This window comes from Dicentrarchus labrax, unplaced genomic scaffold (assembly GCF_905237075.1).
Source record: "Dicentrarchus labrax unplaced genomic scaffold, dlabrax2021, whole genome shotgun sequence".
In the NCBI taxonomy this organism is placed as follows: Eukaryota; Metazoa; Chordata; class Actinopteri; family Moronidae; genus Dicentrarchus; species Dicentrarchus labrax.
Genome location: NW_026136719.1, coordinates 8,595,506 through 8,621,200, shown reverse-complemented (window position 1 = coordinate 8,621,200; position 25,695 = coordinate 8,595,506). Strand labels below are relative to the sequence as shown.

The 25,695-nt window shown below is 38.1% G+C and overlaps 2 protein-coding genes across 4 annotated transcripts; both read right to left on the bottom strand.

Annotated features, from left to right (window-relative positions):
- Positions 1-496: 496 nt before the first annotated feature.
- Positions 497-13,526, bottom strand: LOC127350990 (uncharacterized). Of its 3 annotated transcripts, none has more exons than XM_051378083.1 (16): positions 13,386-13,526; positions 10,928-11,033; positions 10,600-10,763; positions 9,341-9,531; positions 8,921-9,025; positions 7,870-8,008; positions 6,216-6,366; positions 5,893-6,025; positions 5,411-5,563; positions 4,646-4,683; positions 4,488-4,517; positions 4,212-4,378; positions 2,411-2,892; positions 2,192-2,291; positions 1,653-1,932; positions 497-1,216 (listed from the first exon to the last, which is right to left on the bottom strand). In XM_051378083.1, exons 3-16 carry the CDS (start codon positions 10,729-10,731, stop codon positions 1,137-1,139), a joined length of 2,181 nt encoding a protein of 726 aa, XP_051234043.1. In that variant the 5' UTR covers positions 10,732-10,763; positions 10,928-11,033; positions 13,386-13,526; the 3' UTR covers positions 497-1,136. The 3 variants fall into 3 exon arrangements, with proteins under 3 accessions (XP_051234043.1, XP_051234044.1, XP_051234045.1); XM_051378084.1 differs by having other exon boundaries at positions 10,928-10,990; positions 13,386-13,486; XM_051378085.1 differs by lacking the exon at positions 10,928-11,033 and having other exon boundaries at positions 13,386-13,500.
- Positions 13,527-13,768: 242 nt separating this feature from the next.
- taldo1 (transaldolase 1) lies at positions 13,769-25,232 on the bottom strand. The gene is made up of 8 exons (XM_051378086.1): positions 25,062-25,232; positions 21,515-21,638; positions 20,585-20,692; positions 19,732-19,863; positions 17,621-17,796; positions 15,493-15,690; positions 14,631-14,776; positions 13,769-14,300 (listed from the first exon to the last, which is right to left on the bottom strand). Exons 1-8 carry the CDS (start codon positions 25,159-25,161, stop codon positions 14,268-14,270), a joined length of 1,017 nt encoding a protein of 338 aa, XP_051234046.1. The 5' UTR covers positions 25,162-25,232; the 3' UTR covers positions 13,769-14,267.
- Between the last annotated feature and the right edge of the window lie 463 nt (positions 25,233-25,695).

Below are 25,695 nucleotides of genomic sequence, written 5' to 3'. Positions count from 1 at the left end.
TTACATAATCATCAAAACTGAGAGCTGTAGAAAAGGGACATGACTTTGTCCAATAGGATCAGGAGAGGTCAGTGCTCTGCTTTGTTTAGAGGCCAAAACATACAGATAGTTATTAACATTTTGTCTGAACTGCATACAGACGTGTCAATAAACCTAAGTGTACTCACTTATCCTTAAGAGGGTTGCAGAACTGTTCAATGTGAATTTTAATATTGTTGGTTATAATTTGTTATCTTATGTGAAGTACTTTATAACTTGGTTTTTAAAGTGCTCTACAGTAAACATTATTATTAGTAGCAGTATTAGTGTGTGTAAGTATTACCTCTGCATTATGAGCATGTCAGTGACTAATATGTTAAATATGTACTCTCCTGTGTCTTTCCTCCAGTGACACTACAAGTCTTGGTTTTGCTCCTTCTTATGTGCTATTTGTTCAATTCTTGAGATGAGATGGCTGTCTGACCACCAGCTTTGTAACAAAACAAATCAATAAAACTCAGATTGCATAATTGTTTAATAATATATTCAGGTTATACCAACAATTTATTACAGACATTTATTTTTATATTTATACATCACACAACCGTGGGCACAGTCTCAAACTGTCACTGTCTCAAACAGGATTTTAGGTCTAAGACAAAATGCATAAATTAGACTTTTGTGTGATTAAATATTTGAATTATCTTAAATGTTGGTAGATTTTCAAATACACATATCCACACCTTAGGTGAGTGTATCCTCTGCTCAATAGTTTTGAACATCCAACAATATATTCTCTGGTTATCTTTGACTGGATTTAATTATTTAGCCTTTTTTATTTCCCCCCAATATATTATGCAGACAAAATGCTGCTTGTATGTGCCCAACAATTTAATCTACCTAGTACACAAAATAGTGCAAAATAAAAAAAAAATGTCTGGTGCTCTCATCAAGATTTATTTTTTGTATAAGTAAAAATATTCTCATAGTATATTATATTATATTATATAAGTATTTTCAAACACACATTTACATTTATTTGCTAAAACAGCAAATACATAGAGAGATGAAAGAAAGTGAGGGGGAAGATCTTCAAACGTCGCAAACTGGCAAATGTAATGCTCCCTGGTCCGACGGATCATCGTCCAGTAGCATGTTCAGTAAAGGAAGATCTTTTGAAGAAATATGCAGATAGTTGTCAAAATCACTCCTGCAATGGCTGAGGCCTGTTGTGGAGCTGCAACAGATGAGAGGAGAGACAGTTGTGTGTGTGTACATTTTAAATTTCAAAAAGTGGAAAAATACAAAAAATAGATCCTTATTATCGATAACAGGAACAGCAAAAGTTGACCCTGAAGTGCACATTTTTAATTTGCTCATCTTTAAGCCTCCTGGTGGCAGCTATATTTAGTTTGTTTGTGCCTCTAGCCAGCTAAGCAGTTGGTGATTAATATCAAACAGTTTAATATGAGCCAGTGCTCAAAATAAAACAACCTTTGCAGAAAACTTAGAAGACCTGTTTTGCCTGCAGATATAGCCTACTTTACAAACTTGAGTTCACCCTTGCAAATAACAATGTAATTCACAGGTCAGTAGACGGATATTTAATTTAATCAATTATCACAAATTAAAAAACAAAGAGATGCAGGCTTGCTTAGAAGATAGTCTCTTACCATGTGAGGGGGTGGTGGTGTGTGCAGCTGTGGTAGTGGTAGTAGTAGTTGTTGTTGTTGTTGTTGTTGTTGTAGTAGGTGTAGTAGTAGTGGCGACTGTTGTTGTGGTTGGTGCAGCAGTTGTGACCACAAGGCTAACAGGTCCTGAGGTGATAGTGTAGGTTTTGGTAAACACACTGCCTATCACCGCTCTCTGATTAATGGAGCGGGTACACACATCTGGGCACTTCAGAGAGGGCAAGGTGGAGATGCACAGATTGACTGTGCACCGGATATACATCTGTAAAACACAACAAAAATAGATGCAAGTGAGTGGTGTGAAGAGACAGCTCAAAAAGCATTTCATAACTGCAAGATATAATTGATAGAATACTGTAACAATACATTTTGTCACTGTCCAAGTGTGGTTGTACTCAGCTAAATACTAATGTAAAATCAAAAATTCTCCTCAGATTGGTCATGGAAGATTTATAACAATACCCAGAAGAAGAGAACTGCACAAATTTATTTTATGTGTGTGTTTGCATGAGAGTACAGACCGTTGATCCTTTGCTCTCCACGTTGCTTAAATCAAGGCGGTAAACCTTGGAATTGCTTTTTGATGTTATAACTTCTAATGTGCTGTTGGAGCTTGTACACCTGAAAGAAAAATAGCGAGAGAAGTATTGTAATTTGTATGATATGCCTCAAATTTAGGGGTGAAAAAAGTCAATATTTATATTACAAATATTACAGGAAACAAGTCGATTGTCACTGACCCTTGCTCCAGAATAGGTTTGGATTCTGCAAAGTCCTCTGTCTCTGACTCAAGACAGTTGCTCACTATCATCTCGGCTCGATCAATGCTGCAGTTGGACAACACATGGAGATCCAGCTGGGTGACCTTGGACCCGATGGCATTGCCGGTAGAAGTGCTGGTGGAGGTGCTGTTAGTGCCTATCGTTGAAGATTCTGCTTCTCGGCGCACTCGGATTGGTGACATTCGGAGGCTGCGTAACCTGGGGATGCGCGTGAAATTTGACAGGGGCCCCTCTCCTGGAAAGTGAAGTTCTATCCAATACCGGACATTACCGAAGGTCTCAGTCTCTGTGGGCATGCCGATCTTGTACTGCGGCCCTTTGGCCTGGACACCAGGGATACGGCAGGCCAGGGGGAGGACGAGGGAGGGCTTGCGGCTGACCATAGTGTAGGGACGCACACTTTGCAAGGTGTTGGTGTAAACCAGCTCGGAACCAGAGTGCTGGAAAAAAGGAGAGAATGAGGAAGGGCATAGTCGTAATTCACATTCAGCACTATTTTTGAATTTAATGAATAACTTAACACCAGACTGAAAAGCAACGTTTTACTGTCTTTTACGATTGAAATTGTCCAGACTGTGTCACCTTGGGTGTGGTCACAAGTGTGCTCTGTTGCACCTATTACCACACCTGTACAAGTAGAAGTTAAACCACTTGATGTCAGCAAATACAAGATTTTCAGAGGGTGTTAAGTTACTGCTGTGATTCTTTTCTTAGTCATAGACAAATGGAGACAGGAAGATATACACAGCATGAAAGTAAAGGAAAAAATTAGCCAATTATTAGAAGTTTTTTTTTGTGTTTTTTTTGCCTTTTTATTGTAGTATATAAATATGTGACTGCAACAAACTTGTTCCCTGTTCTCTCTTTGTGAGTGCACTAGAAACAGGATTTTTAATGTGTGTTTACATCCACATCTAATAAAGCTTCAGCAATTAGTTTATCGATTAATTAATCTGCAAGTATTTTGATAATTGATTAGACATTTCCCACGTATGACAGTAAATTGAATATCTTCAGGTTTCAGTTAGTTATACAAAACAAGCGAACTGAAGACATTATTGTGGCCTCTGAGAAATTGTTTTATTTTAAAAATGTTTCTCACATTTCATAGACTAAACAATTAATTAATTAATTAAAAATGTTCTGTAGATTAAAAGGTAGGTCAATCATTCTGTAGTTGTTCTGACAGTTGATTGTTGTGTTTCATTCCCGGGTCATTAAATACAGACAATTTGAATTATGGTAAATGGGAAACAAAGGGGCTCAGAGCGTGCCACACAAAACAACAGGTGGTGTTCATGGTGACCCAAAGTGTCAGTATTTGAAGACCTGGGAATGAGACTCAACAATCAGCTATGTTTCTCCAGAAACATTATCTTTAATTGATAATTAAAAATGATCTTCAGTTGGAGCCCGAGATCTGATGCACCGTCTAGAAATTTTAGCACTTTTTAGTCTTAGTTCCTCAGAGATAAAACAGGCAACAACTCATATGGATGTAAACACCACCAAATATCCTTAAAAACTTGCACAAGTGAGTACTTTAACATCATAGTCATTGTTTTATTTGAAACCTAGTATACTGGACTACAGGGCCAAAACAGTGAAAACTGTAAATCTCCCACTATTTATGCAGTCCAGCATATATAAAAAAAGTGTTTTAACCTTTTAAAAATTGTTAGATACGTGTTGGGAGGAACGAGTCTAGGAAAGGAAATAATAAAGAGAGAATGAAAGAATGAAAAGTAGAGCATATTACCACAGTCTTGGTGCCGCAGCCATTCAAAGAGATGCGTGCAGTCAGGTATGTGCTGTTGTAGGTGACAGGACAGGTGGGGCTGTTGAGCTGCAGTTCGGCCAGGTTGATGTTGGACAGGGAGGTGACAGGAAGCACCAGAGTCATCTCTGTCTTTTCACACTTAAGCTCTGTAGAATGACAGCAGCAGCAGAGTCTTAGATTATTAAGAAATTCTTTCACACAGACATCATTTATACACTTAAAGGCCGAAGCTTGAAAGTTAAATATTCTCCCAACCTGTTCCAGCAGGTAGTGTTCTCATTTCCCCTGAAAAGATCAAGAAAGGCATATTTCAACAATATTTCCTGAGTGAGGTTAGGGACGGTTTATTGTCTGCTGCAATAAAGATTTACTGCATTCTTATGATGTTTGTAGAAAGCTGAAGAAGTTCTTACTTTGGTACAGCCACACACATCTGGGCTCTGACTGCAAACTGGAAAGGCAACAAGTGCAAATCAGACCATGGCATGTACAGAATATACTCTGTTCAAGATATGGACATTTGACTGGCAGTTTAAGCAGGTGTGCATGTGGACAATATACTGTAATGTAATGTACTAAACTGATTTCAGCTCTTTTATCTCAGTGCACTGTTGGTTTTCAAATTCTGCACATATACACTGTATTTGTTGTATGTGATTTTTCTTTTCAAACACAAGGTTATTGTTTTAACTTGTTTTCACTGCTCCTTTTAGAGTCTTAAAATAAATTATACAAATGTATAATTAACAATGTTTAAGTTGCTACAAATATAATAAGGGTTATCAGTTAAATAAGAATACTTCTACCTAATAAGGACATTGTAGTACACTAATAAACAAATGAAAATATATGTATTAATGTATTAATAAACTGTTCTGATTTAGATTTTCATTTAGAAATTCAAGTGTCTTTTCTTTTCATGCAAACCTAACATACATTTTCTGAACATTTTCTCAGTTTTCTTCTGTATCTTGATTCCTTAAACACATAAGTATAACTCAAAATAACGGGACATAATCAGAGTAGGTTACTGCAGTTTTGTACATTGATTACAGGTTTGATGAGGTAACTTAATAGATAGTAATAATATAATGATTTAACAAAACAGTATGGGGGGACCACAGTGTGGATCACACCACTATCTCTGGCAGTGCCATTCAGTTCACAGAACAACCTACCTCTTGGTGTTCACAGCAAAGCAGATGGGCAAAAGGCGGGCCAGTTTGTTTTCGGAGCGGACCCAGGCAATGGTCATCAGTGCCAGCGGGCCGACTGTTTTGAACCCAACTCTGAAGAGTTCAGGGGGACCAACCACTGCTACTTCTAAAACACTGGAAATATCGAGTGAAACATTTAATTAAAGCTTGTCTAACTGTATATTTATAAGACCCTCATAACCCATACAGGTGATTTTAATTATTGTGATCAATTAGACCTCAGCTGCATCTAAAATCATTCACTCTGTAGTGAGCTGTAAATTAAGATTTCTGACACTCATGAATCATAATCATTTTGTGCCATGACTGACAGGTGTAGAGTCACAAAACAGTAATTTTAACATCTATAAAATGTGGCACAATGCATTTGTACATACCATGTACGCTGCTTTTTCATTTCAGTGAGGGAATTTTATTTATCAATCTCAAATAAAGGGACGTACCTCTCCAGCTGTGACATAAAGTTGACGTCGAATTTCACCTGCTGGTATGGCAGGACAAACAGTGTGGAGTCCTCTTTGGGGGTCCCACCTGTTGCCAGAGGTTCCTCACTGCAGCTGGAATCAGACTCCTCCACTGGAAGGAAGAAGAATAAGAGACCTTTGTATAACTTCGAATTATAACAACAATGATAAAAGACTAAACAACTACAACTTAAAAAATTAACCACCCTGTGTTTTAACAGTGTAGTTAATTCTCCTTATTCTGTATGACTATATGTTTGCTCAAATATAGGTAGTGCCTATTATTTGACTGACAGACTCACCAGTGAGAGAGAGGTGTACAGGCACAGAGCTGAGAGGGTTATTGTCTGTTGTGTGGATGGTTTTGGGTACAGGAATCAGGTCCTCTGCCATCAGGTAGATGAAATACTGTCCTGCTGGTGCTTTTCCAGTGAATGACAGCATGCATTTCTCCTGGGAAAAGAGTTAAGCCAATGAGAATGTAACTATGTGACTATAATTTCAATGAAAAGGGTCCACAATGAGGTCTGTGGGTTATTCAAAGTAACTGGGCCACTGTTTCTGGCTGTTGATGAGTTTTTAAATGTAAATTAAATGTAATTATTTAGAAAAGTGCCCAATAATTTGTGACCAGTAATTTCATAATTTTTTCTTCTCAAGCTGCTTAAAAAGAGCCAATGAAATAAAATCAAACTATCTGTACCAGTTTGAATTGCATCACATTGTGTTAAATCAAATCGCACTGCATCACAATCGGAGTTACTCATATCGTATTACATTGGTAGTGTCTTCATATGTATCTTTAATGTATCAGATTGTTGGAAATGCATCAAGATGCATATTGCATCAGCCTCAGTGATGGAAATGCACATCCCTAGTATATAGGTTACTATGAGAAAAATATGGGATTGCAAAAGAATGAAGAATATCAGATGTTTGAGGTCAAAAGTTCAGACACTTTATGTGAGTCTTATACTTTAAATAGATGGAGGCATTACCTGCCCTTGTGGACACACTGGTGGTTGTTACTGCGCAAATTAAAGGAATAAAGGGAACCAATTCATAAATATATAAATAAGAAACTATTTAAATAATAATGGTCTGCAACAAGCTTCCAGGTGGTTGAGAGTAACTTAACTACAAGGAAGTCAACCCACTGTTGAGAATGATCAAGATTTGTTTCCTGAAACTGCTGCTGACTACCTCTTTGGATGGTAAAACACACTGGCAGGTGAGTGCTTACTGGCCCAACCCATGCTTTCCTAACTTGCTCTTGTCAGTAAACAGTGATTGGTAATCTTGTTCTCCTGCATTACTGAGACAGCTTCATAAATAGCTATCTCTTTAGGGATGGTAAAGTTTGTTCTTTACCTTTTCTGACTCGCTCTGACACTTCACAGTGTTTTCAAAAAACTACTGTTTACTTTAATTTACATTAAAAACAGTCACTGCCATTAGAAATTACACGTACACACCTCAATAACAGAATATTCACGTATATCCAGTGTTGAAAAGTAACTACATTTATTCAAGTACTGTAATGACAGTACTAGCTCTTCCTCAACCAACAGTACAGTATAACAATATATTAAATAGTATAATAGTATAAGCAAATTTGCTAAGTATACTTAAGTAAAAGGTACTGCAGTACAAAGACTCATATATGTTACAATTATAAGTTAAGTTTTACTTCCTTAAGTTAAGGATCTTAGCACTTCCTATACCTATAAACACATGATATCAGATTTTTTCATAGATGAAGCTGGATTTTGAGTTTTTGAGATTTATATTCATCAAACATAGAAAATACAGAAAGGCAGTAACAAGATTGAGCTTTAAAAAAGTAAAGGCCTTTTTGTAGTTGAAAATAAAGTTTAGTTCATCCGCCCAGAAAAAATGAAACTGAAACTGTGTTGTGGCAGTGTGTGTACTGCTTAATGCTGAAGTTAGACTCACCTCATCCAGCTCTATAAAAGAGTGCTGAGTGCAGTTGAGACACTCTCCCTGGTCGGAGCGGGCAAAGCGACATCGCACCCTGTCACCATCGAGGTCTTTCACCGACAAATGGAAGTGGTGGGGGCAGTTCACACGAGCCCTGATCCCATTGCAGAAACAGAGAGATAATCAGCACTCAAATCACAACACAAAGACATTCATGATAAAGGAGAAAAGCGAAAGTGGATATAACCTGTACAACTGAAAAAAGAGGTGTAATGTATTATTACAGTAATTAATCAGGTGCTTATTTCTTGGTCTGGACTCTGCTGGTTGCCAGGCAACTGGTCATGCCCAAGAAATAGTCCAACACATAAACCCGCAAAACTCGGAATTGTTGTTTGTACACTTCTTTATACATGAATAAAAAACATGTTCTGTATTAATTAGTGAGAGTTGGAGATGCTGGAAGGCAGATATTGTTACCGTTGAACAATGTCAGGCTAGCTGTTTCCCCCTCTTTGCAGTCTTTATGTTAAGCTACGTTAGCCAGCTACTGATGGTAACCTACTGTAGCTTCACATTGACTGCACAGCCATGAGAGTACTAGTGAGTACTATCAATTATCTCATCTAGGTTATAGACTATAGGCAAGAAAGTGAATGAGTATATTTCCCAAAATGTCCAGAGCTGGTAGGGGTTAACGTTCTTCAGTGACATTTAATTTAAATTAAACAAATTATATTTAATTAAGGAAATGGTTTTTGCCATGGTGGTGTTTTCCTAAGGCACCAAAAAAAAATCATGTGACTTGAAACTTAAACTTTTAAAATCAATTTAATGTAAAGAGTTTTTGACTCGTTCAACCCTGTGTTCTATAAAGCCCTCATTTTCCTTTCCTTTTATATTTGTGTTCAAGCTCTGCCTCCTTTGTGTTTTTGATGTGCAATTTAAACTTCACTCTATTATTTGCAACAGAAGAAAGGATAATAGGGACTGTGTTGTGTGTGTGTGTGTGTGTGTGTGTGTGTGTGTGTGTGTGAGAGAGAGAGGGACTTAATGTGTTCATTACCTTAGTGGAGGAGGGAGACCAACAAAAGCAGGTTGGTTGAGTTTCCCGCTGTTTGCCCGAATTTTTGGTCCTGCATTCATAGATACATAAAATTCTGTGTTCGACCTAAAGATTTAAGAGGAAAAAAAGAGCGTATTAGAGTAACTGAAAGTCCTTTCATTGAGCTTATTTGAGTTAAGTAGAACAGAAAACAGGACTTGGACTTGCAGCTCTTGGCACACAGACAGTGCAGGATTACGACAGGAATGTTAAAGGAATAAAAGCACTGAGCAGCACACAAAATGAGTCACTGCCTCACATATAAAAACATGGCAAAAGAACATAGACTTTTAACAGCAATTAAAGATGAAAAACATTTTTGTTCAGTGTATAGGTTACGTGAGAAAAATGTGTGGAATTTCAGATGCACGTAGGTCTTACCCTAAATTGATGGTGGCATTGTAATTACTGGGGACAGTTTTCTGCCACTGGCGGACACACCAGCCAGAACCAGGTTTGGTGCCGTTAAAAGGTAACGAGGTAGTGTGGACCAGACAGTCCTCGCCTTCAGCGCACAGCCCAGACAAAGCTGGACAAGGACTGGGAGCGATGGCAATGAAATGAGCCCGCACCTGCAAGAAGCAAAGAGACAAAATGACAAACTCTCATATAAGTGCAGTGATTGATTTTATTATTGAGGTGAATCACAGACATTTGCAGTCATTACCTTGTAGCTCATGAGATGCTAGAATACTGATTTTGGCTATACTTTTATTCTGACTACCAAGCCAGTTATCGCCTTCTAGATGATTAATTAGTTTGGTAATCTCTCAACAGGTGACAATAACAGGTTACAGCATATAGACAAAGTGGTGTTCAGCTGTCTGATCTGTCTAGACTACCAAAGGCAGGGTCTATCAGGGTGACTGCTGGGGACTGATGGTGATGTTTTTGGCGATGGCTAAATATTTTATTGTTGTCACTTGATGTATTCATGTTTTATGTATTCATTCATGTTTTATGTAACTTAGTCTGTGTGCCTAAGTCTCAGTGGGTTATATGTTTCACCTGGCTACAAAACAAAACTCTCCTCTGGGGACACAAAAGTTAAAGTTGAAGTTGATTAATAGGTTTAATATGACCATTAAATAATGGATTAACAGATTACAATAAATCTCGCTCAGTTTCACAACGAAGGGTACCTTCAGACCACAAGGCCTCTTGATATAGACTTAAGCTGGTTGTTTGGGGATACAAGTTGTTTAGTAAGTGGTCCCTGTCTCCATGAGTGGAGAAAAATAGAGGGATTCTTTTTAAAATGTATGTAAAATAAATATTTTCTTCCTTAGATAATGGATCCCTGAAAACCTTTTTAATTGTTTTACTTAAGGATTAGATAATTAGGTTATTTTAAGGGATCAAATACCTGTGAAGTTCCTAGTTTGGATGGTTTCAAAACATAATCTAAAACTATGGATCTCTAGATGCAAATAACATAATGCTGCAAGCTATGAAAGGATACCTACATTATGGTTTGCATTAGTTCACTGTCAGCTCACATGGTAAAAAAAACCCTTACAATAAATAATAGAAATGTAAGAATAGAAATGCGTAAAAAGAGCTATCTGTTAGTGCTAAACAGTTTGGACTTGAAGACAACGTGACATAAAGGTTTTTAGGGGACAGAAAACGTTGCCCACCGTTCTCCCTTCATCGCTGTCCAGGGGCACAACATGGACTGTCAGCCCCAGAGAAGAGGCTTTGCAGGTCGGGCCTAACAGGAACAGAGTCAGGCCCTGCAAAAGGATGCTCAGTTTGAATCTGTTCAGCATCGCAGCTCCTTAGTCTGACAGACAGTCTGAACCTTTGGGAAACAGACAGAAAGGTTAATTATATGATGTTAAATTTGTAATATTAAGCTGAACATCAATAAGCAGACATCATAGACAAAGCTTGATTCAGGTACATGTACAATGTTTCTTTTCTTGCAATTCAAATGAATTACCAATAAATTAATGTAAGACCTACCCAGCATAATATGTGTTCACACTTTCTGAAAGAAGGCTGTTGTTTTGATGTCTGCGAGAGCAACTGTGTTGTGACGGAAGCACTCAGTTATTGTCTTGATAGAACACTGTGAAAGAGATAATAGTGGAATGCTGACTGAATGATTATAGCTGACAGAAACTGGTACCCCCAGCAATTTACGGTATTATACGTATGCATGCACGTATATGTATACGTATGTGCAATTTGTGGTTTGTGATGCCTAACATATGTAAGATCAAAAGGTTGAAATACTGGACGGTAAATAAACACAGTACAAGTATTTTCCTTTTTAGTATTCAGATATGAATGATTGACAGACACAGACACATCGGACATTTTTGCTGTTTTTCCTTCCCCTCAGCTCTATACAGTATATGCAGAAAATAAGGAGTGCTGAGGAGTTTGAGTTCAGGTGCCACCCTGAAGTGAAGACTGCCTTGTTAAAGAGATTGGTCGTGGACATTTGTGATTGGATGATACAGGGAACATGTGACTGTAAAATGGGCGAAGCCAGATATAATTTAACGAATTATTAAACAGAGGTAGACACGAGGGAATGAACATGCATTAATACATATGTTGTCAATTTATACAAATATTTTTTGATTTTTTTCTGCCAATTTTACCGGTAAAAACCCAGTTTTACTTTCATATTGTTGACTTCTATTATTGGACAACTATAGATTTTCATTAAAAGCATTTACAATTGTGATTGTAAATACATATGTACAAACCTATAAAAGGTTCAAGTTTAGCAAGTGAATGTAACTTATTTTTTGGGAGGTAATTTCATTTGTATGCAGCAGACTATTTGAACCCACTTTTTCTTTTCTTTTAAGTTCAGTGTGAACAAGAGGCACAGCTAATGTTAAAATGTCCTGTGACCTGACATTGTAAATACTGTATACTGTTCAGTATTCAAACAGCAGAGGTAACTAGGTAGTTTTTGTTGTAGTCTCATAAATAAGCAAACTGTGACACAGTGAGTCAAGAGGCTTTAAGGTGAAGGGAGAAGCATGGGTATATACAAAATCACCATAATCAAGTGCAGACAGAATTGTAAATTGTTGCTTGATAGGTGTTCCAGTGTCTGGTATTCAGTCAAATTCCCAAATATTTATAACATACAACAGTTTGAATTTCAGAACCCTGAAGGTTTTGGATGTGGGCAGTAGACTGCATATGTGACTTAGAGAATACCATACATTTAGTTTTGCCAGAATTTTAAATATTGATTGGAGAGATCTGAAATGTATCAAAAGCAGACTGGAGTTTTGCAAAGACCAGATTAAAAGCCAATGGCATATAAAATAGTGTCATCTGCATAAAAATGTACATTACAATTTGTCCTGCGCCACCTAAGGACTCGGTTACTGAAGGTGAAGGAACTTGTGCTAGGTGTTTAGATCGTGAATAGATCAACCATCCGAGAGTTACCCAACTCGTCCATTATAGATGACGCGGCTATGGTGGAATTTACTTGTGACAAGGACCCATTGTAAATCTTCGCCTGGGGGTCTCTAGGTTGGTCAGGCCCTGATCTCAGTGTAGTGGGTGTATGCTATTGGGAAATGTACTACACCAAAAGGTTATACTTTTAACCTACTTAAAAGTTATTTTAATGTCGTAATATAAAATATAATAAATATATATAATATATAAAATAAAATAACCTTGAATCCTTCATGCGGTAGTGTAAAATGGTTGAATATGGTTTGAATATTTTTGTTGTTACAGAACTGAACAGTCTTTTCTTACTAGATGATTCACAAAACAGGTTCAAAACTGGAACCAACACATTTTGGGAGCATAGCTGACTGTTGCTGACTGTATGATGAACTTATAACAACATTTGAAGGAAAATATTCACCCTCAATTACAAAACACTGGTTGAAGTTCTTAGAGTTCTGAAACTCCTGACAGTCCTCGCTTTTAACATTTTTTAAATATATTTAATTTCACTATGTATTGTTGTAAACAAATGAATGCCATCACTGCCACATGTCGCCATGTTCCTTACAGTTACAAATTTGCGCTCTAAAGAAAACCCATGAAAAATACTATTTGTTCAGATTATTGTTCTATTGAGGTTTCTGGCATACAATAATTCTAATGCTTTAAATCTTACTTTCTCATGTTTGGTTGATCTGTACAGACTGATTTACTTTAAGCTCTGTTCATCATTGTAAGCAAGTCTGTGCAAGATCACTAATCATATACTTAAAATACAAAAAAATATTACTTTGTTACCCAAGTCAGTAGGTACTGAAAACTTCAAAAATTATAGAACAGACCAATTTTGCCAGCTTTGTTGCTTAAATTACAAACTCTGGTCGACTGAACTCTCCACAACCACCATGGAATAAATGCAATTAAATACAGCGAACACAAAGGGGAAATCAAACATCTAATACACAAGACAAATAAATCCCATTACCTTAAGCCAATTGCCGCACTGCCTTTCAAAAGCTTCAAAGTCCTACCCAATATTGAGATTGTGTTCGACTTCAAACCACAAGCATTGTGGGTTTGAAGGAAACTTACGCTTCCTATATAGGTCTGAAGAAGTTAAGGCGGAGTTGAGCTAAAATTGGGCAGAGATGGAATGGAGTGAAACCGGCTCAACCAGAGATCGTAAAAGAGGCATGACAAAAGCTGTACGTCCAGACGAGGGCTTTACAGAACTGATAATACCTCAACTGTAGCAACCATTTTGAATACTTTACTGTCAGTGCAGTCTTTGTGGGTCTGATACATGTCGCAAATCACTGACTGAGACAGACAGATGACAGAAACAGTTGAAAAACAACCAAAACACAATTGTAATGACTGAGATTTTCATTTATTGAAAGAGCAAAATGTTACATTATAGGAATGATGTTTCAATGGTCTTTATCAAGTTGTGCCCTCAATCCTGTTCAAATGGTGTCAATAGCAAAATTGTGGTCCTTTCCTGCCAAAAAGTGCTCATGGTCCTTTCTAGTAGTCACATGACATTTGGTCACAAGACCAAGCCTCATTAAGACATTTTTCTTCAAGTTTCTCTTTTTGTTCAAATTCCTTGTAAATATTAGACTAATATACAACAACTCCACATCCACATTAGCATCAATCACCATTTATATTTGGTCAGAAAACAGTCAGTCCCAGCCTAAGAGAGTCAAGTGTCCATTCAGGAGAGATGTCCCTGGAGTTCGGTCAGATGAGGAGAGGGAAGGCCATCTGGTGTTTGGGCCTTCAGGTAGTTGGGGACGAAGAAAGTAGCCTCCTAACTTCTGATACCTCCTGTCAATGCGTCCGGAGACGCCAAATCTGTCCATTACTGGCCGTTTTTCACGTTGAGCATTTTCTCCTGTAATTAAGAAACAAAGAGCCAAAGAGTCAGTGTACAAAGCTCGGCAAACACATTGCATAAATGAAAACATCTCTGTATTGACAGCAAGACAAAGTGCATACACACTATACATTTGTTTAAAGGACGGGTGTGTAGGATCTGAAGGAGACCTACAGTGTCTGTAGATAAAAACCATCTCATTCTAAAAAGGTAACAAAAACCCAATGATTCCTTATTCAGGGGATTATACACTAATGAAAACATATCTATAAATATTTTATTCCATTTCTGCCAATAGATCTTCCTAAATGTTACACACTGGATCTTGGAAAAGAAAAATCCTCTTACTTTGATCATAGTCTCCAGCTTGATGGCGTCAGCAGCAAACTTGCGGATGCCGTCAGAAAGTTTCTCCACAGCCATGCGGTCTTCATTGTGCTCCCAGCGGAAAGCCTTCTCATCCATGTGAACTTTCTCCAGATCACAGACCTTGGCTACAAAAACAAACCATCAAGGTGGAAATAAGTGCATGATTAAGTTTTCAGGTTCTATAAATTAAACAATAAGCCATCTATGTGCAAGAGTGCCCAGAGTCTTTGTTCAGTTTAACAAACAATACAATCTTATTCTTTCCTCAAGAACAAACATTTCTATAGTAACTGTAAATATTCTGCCAGGATGGTAATGTTTTTTTCATTTGTAATTAATGGGGTAACATCTACGGCAAAAGCTTAATTTGTTGACACTGAGTGGGCCACACTATGGTTTTAATGTACAGCTGATCACACGTCATCTGATAACATCTTCATGCCATTTACCATCCTTTCCCAAGTCTCTCTCTGTACCCTCCAATGTTTGGGGATGACAATGAACACATTTGCTCATTAGGAACAAGCTTTTAAAAGCAACACTGTTATTCCTCTTCATAAAAGAACAAAGTACCACGAGACATTTTAATAGCAGGATATTGGATAGGACTGTTTGCATGAACACATGGTGCATGACAGGAAAGCTGTGATCAAAGGTTCCTAATTGAATGAAAATATTAAATTAAGTCCAAAGAGGTGCCAAAAACACTTTAGACTGCTACCAATCTGGTTTGCTCAGCTTACATCAAATGTCTTCCCTTTTTATGTTTCTTGTTCAGTGAATGTCCATGCACAATTAAAGTAAAACTAGCAAAGTTAATGAGGACAGCAGTCCAATGTACCTTTCTCCACATTGAGCACCTCTGAGACGGTGCTGTGGTCCTGGCTGAGCTCTGCGAGCAGCCCAGGGGAGATTGTGAGCAGATCACAGCCAGCCAGGGCTTTCACTTGACCGGTGTTTCTGAAGGAAGCGCCCATTACCACAGTGCTATAGCCAAACTTCTTGTAGTAGTTGTAAATCTTGGTCACACTCAGCACACCTAGGGGCAGAAGAGAAAGCTGAAATGTTTTAAATGCTGCTCATGCCAGCATCTCTGGTGTGATTAGGTGCATTTTCATCCACTCCTTTTTAAATGTGCATTTTCAATTTGCGGAAAAAGTTTGTTTGGTTTAGGCGGAAGTTGGAGTATTGATAAGTGCAATGGGAAAAAAAAAATCACGATGTACAAGAAGCATGTAACTTGAATATCCACTGAAGCCTCTGTTACGTTAAGAGATGAAAAATAGCAGACTAAAAAAAGTCTGATCTGTGTGGTGTGAATTATGGTGTGAACAGTATTATTAATCAAATTAATACATGAAAAAGCTGAAATGCCATACATCCATCGTGTTTTCTACACTGCACTGAGGTTTGACAGACGTTCATTTAATTACTTCATCTTATTGTGTCCTCTTCTTGTGCAATGGCATTATCACATCCGACTGAAGCACATACCATTTTAATTTTATGGCTCCTTTGTTTTTGCTACACGAGTTTTAGTGGTTGTGGTGTAACATTTAGGTATGTAGGTTGTTGAGCCCGGAGAAAATGTGCCTCATAAATTGGTGCAGAGACACACCATGTCTGTAGTACATCCAATATACAAACACATTTAACTATTGGTAATGTTCTTAGTGAAAATATAATGGGCCCTATTTGCCGATCTGAAACGCAAGTATCAAACGCAAAACGCAAGTAGCTTTGTGGGCGGATCTCGGGCGCTGTTTCCATTATGCCGGTGGGATTAAATGACTCTTGAAGTAGCTACATTAGTCATAGGTGTGGTTTGAGCGTAACATGCAATAAACCAATCAGACCAGACCCACTACACACCGGACCACCCGTTCCTGCAGCAAACCGGGTTTGACATGCTGGAGCGGGAGCTGTCCGGGACGCGGCAAAGTATTAATGCCCGTCTTGACCGGGTGGTGGCGTTGCTGCTGCCTCTCAAGCACATCCCCTCAAGTCTGTGCCCTTAAAATAGCATCTGAATAAGCGCCACTGACTTTAGACTAGATTTTTCCTGGTCTGTGGCGGAATTGTTTTCTGAAACAGCAATATAGCACCAGGGAACGTTTGCGCCGGAACACGCCTCCTCTTTTGGCTGAACCGCCCCCCGGAACGCAAGTTCATTCCCTTATTTAAGGACGTGCGTCAGTGGAGGGAAAATTCCAATGTGCGTCGAGTGCAAAATAGGAATTATACAAGCGCCAGTATACAAAGCCAATTGCGCTGAGTACAAGATAGAGCCCACAATATGAAAATAAGAATTAGATAGAGAACACAGATTTTTTTGCAGACTAAACAGATTATTGGAGCAACTCAAGTTTGTGCATCTGTTGTTGCCCGTTTGTAAAAGAACAAAAAAAAGTAAATGCAACAACAACTCTGTTTAGAAATAAAAAGATAACATGACCTGAAAAACAGCAGACCACTTATAACTGCAAATGTGTTTTTTTTTAATTTATTCATTTTTTTTTATTATTAATGTTATTCCAAATTAAAGTTGAGAATTATTATGCATGGCAACATGGTGGCAGTAAATTCAACCTGAACAGACATCATCTACCAAATCTGGGCTGCACCTGTAATGCTGCATTTCCCAGATAAGAATATTTGTTCCTGGTCCACATCCTCTGCTCTGATATCAAACTGTCAGAATGCAAAGATAGAGAAAACATCGCTCTTAAAAAGAAAAGTTGACGAGGAGTCCATATGATTGGCCACTCCTTTCATCTGCCTAAAACACATCCACGTATAGCCACCAGACAAACTGGCAAAAGGCTGGGGAAAAAAAGCGTGAAATGGCTGCATGAAGGTACTGATACACTTTTTGCATTCAACCTGACCAAATCTGACTTTAGTGCTACTTTACTGATAATGTAACAAAATAATGCAGGTTTTATAACACATAGGATGGCATTTATTACCTGGGTCTTCGTGTGGCTCGTAGCTTTTGCGGTCTGTATTCTCCTTGTACCAGTCGAAGATGCGTCCAACAAAGGGTGATATGAGGGTTACCTTTGCTTCTGCACAGGCAACAGCCTGAGCAAAGGAGAACAACAGGGTCATGTTGCAGTGAATGCCGTGCTTCTCTTCGAGCTCCCTGTACAAAAAAAAAAAAAAAAATATTTTATTTAAGAAAAACAAACAGTAATATGCTTAGATGTAAATGTGTTCTTCCTCTGCTTCCCGTTTCAATCAGAAACTCCTCAAAAAGGGGAAAACAGGCCACAGAATATTCAAATATGACACCTTACAGTTTCATCAAGTTCAGGCTTATTATTTTTTACTGGTTAAAAATGTGGAATCAACTGAGGTAGTCCAATTAACAGAGATACAGGCTGCAATCAATGTAGACTTGTGGGTTTTGGTACCAAAAATCAGGCATTACAGTGACATTGAAAGGTAAATACATGTAGATGAGTAAATACATGTTTCACTCATATCTGTTTTAGACAGGTCACGTTACACAGCTAACCCCTCTAATATTGTTGTTTTTGTCTTGTCACGTTGAAGAAGTTTTTGTGAATGTTTTGTGCCTGAAGCCCGTGCATTCATATTTGTTCACATTCTTTCTAAACATCCTCGTGGGGTTGGTGGCCCCATCAGCTTTCAATCATCTGTGTTTTATTACCAGCCAACAGCAGACGCCAGATGTTTTAGGTGTTTACCGTACATGCACGTTGACAAAACGTGACGGTGCATGCACATTGACAAAACGTGACAGTGCATGCACATTGACAAAACGTGACAGTGCATGCACAGGGACAGCACGTGTGTACTGTCTGCACTCCATCCACCAGACCCATAAATGCCTGAATGAAGCTGTTTCATGAAGTGGTGTTCCCGTGCCTTGAATATTTTGACTGTCACGAGGATGACTTCATTCCCAAAACCTACAGTACAGTGACAGTATGTACATGTGATGGAGGTGGCTGTTGGGCGGAGTAGGGTCGTCGGGGACATGCTGCTGGCTGCAAGATATACAAACAAAGCCAGTTTCTTGCTCTCCTGGTTTGCACCCTGCTTGGTTTTGTTGCATTTCGATTGTCTTTATCTCAATTTCCTTTTAGTTATGTTAAATAAACCTTTTTAGTTACAACTCTTTCTTGGTTGCGACATACTGGACAGGGTTTGCACAAAACTACAATACGATTGTATTGGGGCTGCAACACCAGTCCATGGTGAGGTCCCCAAATGTCTTGTTTTTTGGCCAACAACAGTCCAAAATCTAAAGATATTCAATCTACTATGATTGAAAATGGAGAAAAGCAGCAAATGCTCACATTGTAGAAGCTAGAACCAGAGAATATTGGTGGTTTTGCTTGATAATTCATCATTGACAAATGATTGAGCAATGATGCAAATTATTATTCTGTCCTTTAATTGACTAATTGTTAGCTCAAGATTGGAGCTAATAAAAAATAAGACAAAAATAAAAGTAAAGTCAAAATTGTTTTTGCATATGGCACGGTCATTCATATACTCACTCTCTATCCTATTGATGGTGATAATAGCCTTTATTTATGGTGGATTCAGTCACTGGATGTTTTAGAGGAGCAGTAACAAGTAAGATACTCGTTTGACTTTTGCATTTTATATATTTATATATAATTTTGAAAGCTGCTTGAAATAAAGCAGCTTTCAAAATTATTCTGATGGTACAAGGTTTAGTTTATAGAAAAATTCATGTAGTGAAAATCCGTGTCAACTTCTACAGATTGAACAGACTGGAATTGCCAAATTCACTCTTAAATGATGCATTCAGTATCTTACGCTATTCTTATTCTAAATGATATATTACATTTTATTTTATTTTAAGTATTGTTTGGGGGTTTTTATTCCTTTATTACAGATGACAAAAACAAAAGGTCTCCAGCTGAACTCGAACTGGGGACTGTCAGATCCTGATAGAAACCCTGCAGTTGCTGGTTCACATATTTCAAAGATTATGAGACCTCAGCGTCATCAGAAAGACATTAACTGACATGCATATGATAAATGTCAGGCGAGTATAACTAACGCAGAAAGAACATACTTGCCAGCCTGGATTCCCTCCCATGTTGATGACAGCTTGATGAGCACCCGCTCCTTGCTGATGCCTGCCTCTTCGTAGAGCGCGATGAGCCTGAGAGCCTTGGCAAGCATCTCATCTTTATCGAAAGATAGTCTGTTTAGAGAATAGAAACAACACAGCCATTAAGCAATTCGCCCAAATCTGACAACCACACTCTATGTTGAGACACAATTATTTTGTTTTATTTAAGACTACTTTCAGTTAGGTCCACATGTCCTTGAGCACGATACTGAACTGCAACTGCTTCGGAGTCTTACATGATAGCTTTGTTTGAATGTATATGTGAATGGCTCAATGAGAGGCAAATTGTGTACATAATTATCATAAATAAAGCATGGTAGATAAAAGCGGTGTATAAATGCAGTCCAATTTACTGTGTTTATTCAATTCATTATTCAGGTTCCTCTTTAACTTTGGTTTTACAACACAAATAGGCCACACCAGCATTTAAACTTTTTCTGAAGTAAAAACATGCGTTTTGTATTTTAAAAGCTTTTGCCAATTACTAATAAATTATTAAATAAAAAAAATAAAGGAAACTGCTTTAAATTTCCATCCTCAATTTAAAGACGTGAAAAACAATGCTGTGACGTATAGTGCAATGATGTTCCAGTGAACAAAAGAGTGTTGACATGACAATTATGTTGGTCTCTGAACACCAGTTGTGCGTTTCCTACGTAATAGCCCATGAGTAATACACAGGCAATTTAAGATTCTATATGCAGACGTGTGGTTTTGAAAAGACAGTGAACATTAGGTAACAAGTTTTCCTTCATACTAGCACCTTGAGACACATAAAAGAACACACGCCTACCTTGCATCCACCTCAGTAGAGACTCTGCCTGGGACCTTCTTGAGGATCTCTAGCCCGAAACTCACAAACAGCTTGTCCATGGTGTTTGCGACTTGCTCCTCTTCAGTTCTGGACAGAGAATAATAATAATAATAATAATAATAATAATAATAATAATAATAATATTGTAGAAAACACTTTTCTAAACCCATGTCACAAAGTGCTTCACGCAAAGCAAAAAGGTCATCTTCAACAGGCAGATCATAAAAACTAATTCAAGCCAATCAAGACAGTCAGTAAAAATCACCCCAAAAAATAACCAGCAAGGGCAGTCTATGAAAATCAACTAAAATCTGGAAAAGCTCGGCTGCCCTGATTTCCTCAGGCAGCTTATTTCATAGCTTCAGAGCTCTGACTGCGAATGCTCTGTCACCTCCGGTTTTCAGCTGCGCCTCAGGAACAGATAAAAAGGCCTCTGCCTGAGAAACTGGCTTGAATGTGACTAAGTGGTCAGATACATCGCACGGAAAGAGGCTGTGAAGAGCCTGCGCAAGGTCACTTTTCTTCACTTAGAAGTAGTTACACTGAAAAGGAAAATTTATGAAAATGGATATTGTGCAGCTGTTATTATCCTAACAAGTGCACTCATCACATTTTGCACATTCAAATTACTACTTATTTGACAGCTCTGAGTATGGAGATCGGCTTAACACACTGTAAATGCTTTTACGTTTAATGTTTAACCAAACTCCACTACATAAGTCCAATAATTACATTCACTAAATGGCATCACAGATTTCAGGTTTAAGCAGAAAAGGGAAGAACACTGCAATGAACTGCCTGTTGTAAATTAAGGAAGTGTGTCAACACCATGCACAGCAGAACCATTTACTGTACTTGACAGGTTTGGCCTATAGTGCAATGCAATCTCATTTGTGTGCAACCTCTTACCCGCCTTTGGCGATGCCATATTTAATGGCCTGATCCAACAGGTGCTGGTAGGCTGGCATCTTAGCAGCAGCCAGGATAAGAGACGGGTTAGTGGTGGCATCTTGAGGCTTGTACTCGTCAATGGCTGCATGATGGGAAGACAGAGCAGTCATTAAAAGTCACATACACACTCACATAATTCAAGATTTTCACTGATCTCATTCATTCAAAAATATATGTCTATGAGTACGTATAAAAAGTCAAAGAGTAAAGAGCCTGTGTGATTTTAAACCTACAATATACTGGTGCTGTGAGGAAGGAAATGGCACCATCTACTGTGTAAGAATATTACTGCACCGTACTCTCAAAAAAAACTACCGAGTCAGAAAAGGCAGATGGATATCGTTTCTTCCATTGATACAAAGAATACTGTTTAAGGCCACTTTTAAGAGGACAAAATCTTAAGTAGGTTATCGATTAATCATTTAATTATCTTTTCTTTATATGTGATGGGGATTCTTAAGACTCCTATACTTAGTAAAAGCTGCTGATGCTGCAACTTAAAACTGGGCAAAATAAAACAACGGACAGATATAGTGAATACCACCTTAAAAAGTAACCAATGAAATCATTAGAGCTGAAAACCTTTTATTATAATAAATGGCCAAAAGAGTTAAATCATTTTGATGAACTGCTGCAATAAAAAACAGTCACAAGGCCTGTATTAAGGTACGTCATAACCTACAGAACTGTTTATTAAAAGCATCCTGTTACAGGACAAGTCCAGAATTGAATTTGAGATGCGTGAGTGGCAGGGCCTTTTCACCAAACAAAAGGTTTTAAGTCAGCACTCGATTGTAGCAGCCGAGTCCAGTCGGCGCTGCCAGCTCTTCTGCCTAAAGAACAAAGCCTACCTCTGTTCTGAAGCCAGTTTTTTTTTTTTTTTTCAACCCACTTCCAAAAAAATTGGATCATTATGCAGGTCACTGAGTTTGGACTAGATACTCATGATCAACAGTTCCAGAAGACACCACAGTTGTTGTGCTGATTACAGCACTATTCCCAAAAGATGGAGTCTGGTCTGTCTACTGCCGGGGGCATAAATAAAGTTTATGCTTTCCATAATTTAATAGCCATCCGAAATATATTTCCACTGACAATGTCCTCAACTGGGAAAATATATATCTTGAAGTTATGATAAAAAGGGTGAATGCAAATAAGAGATTGTAAATAATATAACATTAGTCCAGCCTTTTCTGTGCAAGCTGAAGTTGTTATATATTTTATAGTTGAGAATGTTGATTCCACTTTTGTAGTCATTTATAAGTTGACCATGAATGTTTACCAACTACATTAACATGCATATTACAGCACAGTTACCACAAAATAAGGAAATGAAAAAAAAGGCACAAGAGCACCTGTAGCATTACAATGATCTGGTTGCAAAACCTCTACTATAACATTAATTCATCCTACTGTAAACATATGGCTGAATTCCCAATATAATATAATTTTTATAAATTACTTGTTTGTTTTGATATCAGCATTATCAGCAGCCACTAAAGACCCTAATTTCATTTAACTCACAAAACAAAGAGCACTAACATCATCCCACAGCCGCCACACTGAAAGGCAGCCAGCAGATGTGTCCGTCTTATTGTTTATCAGCCCTCTGAGCACAGACGGATGCTGATTATCTCAAATAGCCAGATAATCAGCGCGATTAATCGGCTGACCGGTCTTTCACTATTCCTTATAGCCTCAAATGACTTAACAATACGGACATGCACTCAATATCACAGTCAGATTACTGCCTTAATGTGACATTAGCATGCATAGAAGTCTATCATCTTCCCAAAGCAGTGAACAATTCATCATCTCACGAGGAACCTTAGACCATCTAGAACCATGCAGGCTAATTAGTTACCAAGCAGCCTTGTGCAAAGAATTTCCCAAGTGCCCCTTTAATTTACTTTCAATCTCCCCCCCTTATGTAAGTGAAGTAAGAGTGTGGTGTTACACCAAGTTCTTGCATTTCTTATGTGGAACAGAAGTGGTTTTAACATGTCTAAACTTGCAGCCAGTAAACCCTGAGGAATCTTACAACATTCAAGAAATACTTAGATTACATAAATCAGATGGACGTGTGGATTTTTTAATAAAAATAAAAAATAAAAAAAAGAGAGAAGCCAATGGCTGTGTAAACCTTGAGGAACGTCTTTTCTGATCACTATCACAAACTCGTTTTTTTCCCCAACGACAGTACTGACAGGTTTCCACAATGATGTTTTGAATAAACTGTGGGATCGGTGACAGACACTGTTGACGTGTAAGGCTTTGTTATGTGAAAAACTATCGTCCTGCTCGGTTGGCAGCGTTGTATTGAGACAAGCTGCAACTAATTACTATTTTTGTTGTCGATTGTTTTTTTTTGTAAAGCCAAATATTGTTTTGTTTTGTGTGCATTAGATTCAAATTGTTTTTACAGCTTATATTTGTACTTTATAATTATTATAGGCTTGTCTGTCACCTGTAAAGAGTTGCACTAACCTCAAATAAAAACATACAATACAAATAAAGTCTGATTTAAGGTTAAACCTTAATATATTTACAATAAAACAGCAAATACTTGCTTTTAAAAGGAAGCCAGAATCAAATAAAGTTTAGTATTTTTAGTATTAAAACAATGACTGCTTATAAAAAAATTGTGGTCACTTCTTATTTTGTTGATCACATTAAATGACAACCCTATCGAACTGCACTAAATGACACAGATGACATGTTTTTGTGTCCATCTTCGCTGCATGCATGCCTCAACACACAATCCTTCATTAGTCAAGGACACTAAACAAAGTGTGCAAAGACACACAAAGTTATTTAAAAAAAAAAAAAAAAAAAAAAGTCTACGCCAACATCCACTGCTCCTGCTGTGTAATGAGAGTAAACAGTGTCTGCTCTCCCAGTGTTACGCCCGGCTGCAGAGTCACAAACCATTTCTGTCATGTCATCCTGAGTCTGCAGACTCTGGATGGAGGAACTATCGGGTTTGCATCACAGTTTAACAATATCATTACACACAGTTCCTCATTCTGACCCATTGAGAAACATGCCCTTTTACTCTGTGGCACCACAGTGACAAACGAGGAAGCAAACAAAAAAAAAAAAAAAACACGTTTTACCTCTTTGTTTCGCGTTAACTCGGCGATATACAACTTAATTTTCTTTTCTCTATCGAGCAAGTGAAGCAAAGAAGGTTAGTCAGCTCGCATTGTTTTGCTAATGCGGCTAACGTGCACTAACCTAGCTACGGGTGCTAAAATTGGACAACCTTTAAGAACAAGTCGCTATAATCGGATTAACAGACTGTCAACTGTAGTAGCTATAAGTTGTCAAGTAAACCTCACTGGAGTTGGTCAGCTAACTAACTAACATTAACCGGTGGGTGCAAATGAAACCAGAGAGACGCTAGCTCCGCCCGGACACTGACATCGCGGTCAGTCACATTAAATCCGGATCCTTCCCGGTCGGTTAGTTTGCGCCAAAAGCGGGAGTTTATTTGAGTTTTTACCGTTAAAATCTCCCGTGTCTGCCACCACCACGGTGTGTTTCTTCAGCTGGTTGAGCGCTGACTCCATCTTTCGCCGTTTGTCCGGGGACACAGTGGACATGATGATGAGCGGAGAGTGAGACCCTTTTTATACACACACACACACAACACGTGAGAGCAGGCGGGCGGGAGCGCGCAATGGACGAGGAGGAAGCGGCGAGCGGGAGCGCGCTTCTGGAGAGAGGGGAATTCAAGGAAGCTCATGTAGAGAGAGAGAGAGAGAGAGAGGAGGAAGGAGGAAATAAAGTCATTAAAAATAGGGCTTTTACAAATCCTGTTTGTCATACTTATATTGCATATTGTCCCAAGGCATAACTGGCCTATAGTATGAGGTAACACGGTTTAAAAATACTCCATTACAAGTAAAAGTCCCAGCAATCAAAACATGTTATTAGTTTAATATTAATACTGATGCATTAATGTTAGCAGCATTTATTAGGCATCAAGCTATCATGCTTTTTACATTTACTGTGACTTAAATAAATGTAGTACACATTGCTCTCTGAAATGTAATGGAGTATTAGTATAAAGGTACAAAATGGAAATACTCAAAGTACCAGGACATTAAAATTGTACAAAAGTACAGTCATTGAGT

Bases quoted from the DNA above. Each gene is read 5' to 3' on its own strand.
- LOC127350990 (XM_051378083.1), bottom strand. From the start codon at position 10,731: ATGCTGAACAGATTCAAACTGAGCATCCTTTTGCAGGGCCTGACTCTG. The intron at 4,518-4,645 runs GTAAGAACTTCT...TGATCTTTTCAG, and splicing joins ATGTGTGTGGCTGTACCAAA to GGGAAATGAGAACACTACCT. The intron at 1,217-1,652 runs GTAAGAGACTAT...CATCTGTTGCAG, and splicing joins CACCACCACCCCCTCACATG to CTCCACAACAGGCCTCAGCC.
- taldo1 (XM_051378086.1), bottom strand. From the start codon at position 25,161: ATGTCCACTGTGTCCCCGGACAAACGGCGAAAGATGGAGTCAGCGCTC. The intron at 17,797-19,731 runs GTATGTTCTTTC...TTTTTTGTACAG, and splicing joins GAGGGAATCCAGGCTGGCAA to GGAGCTCGAAGAGAAGCACG. The intron at 14,301-14,630 runs GTAAGAGGATTT...TCTTAATTACAG, and splicing joins AGCTGGAGACTATGATCAAA to GAGAAAATGCTCAACGTGAA.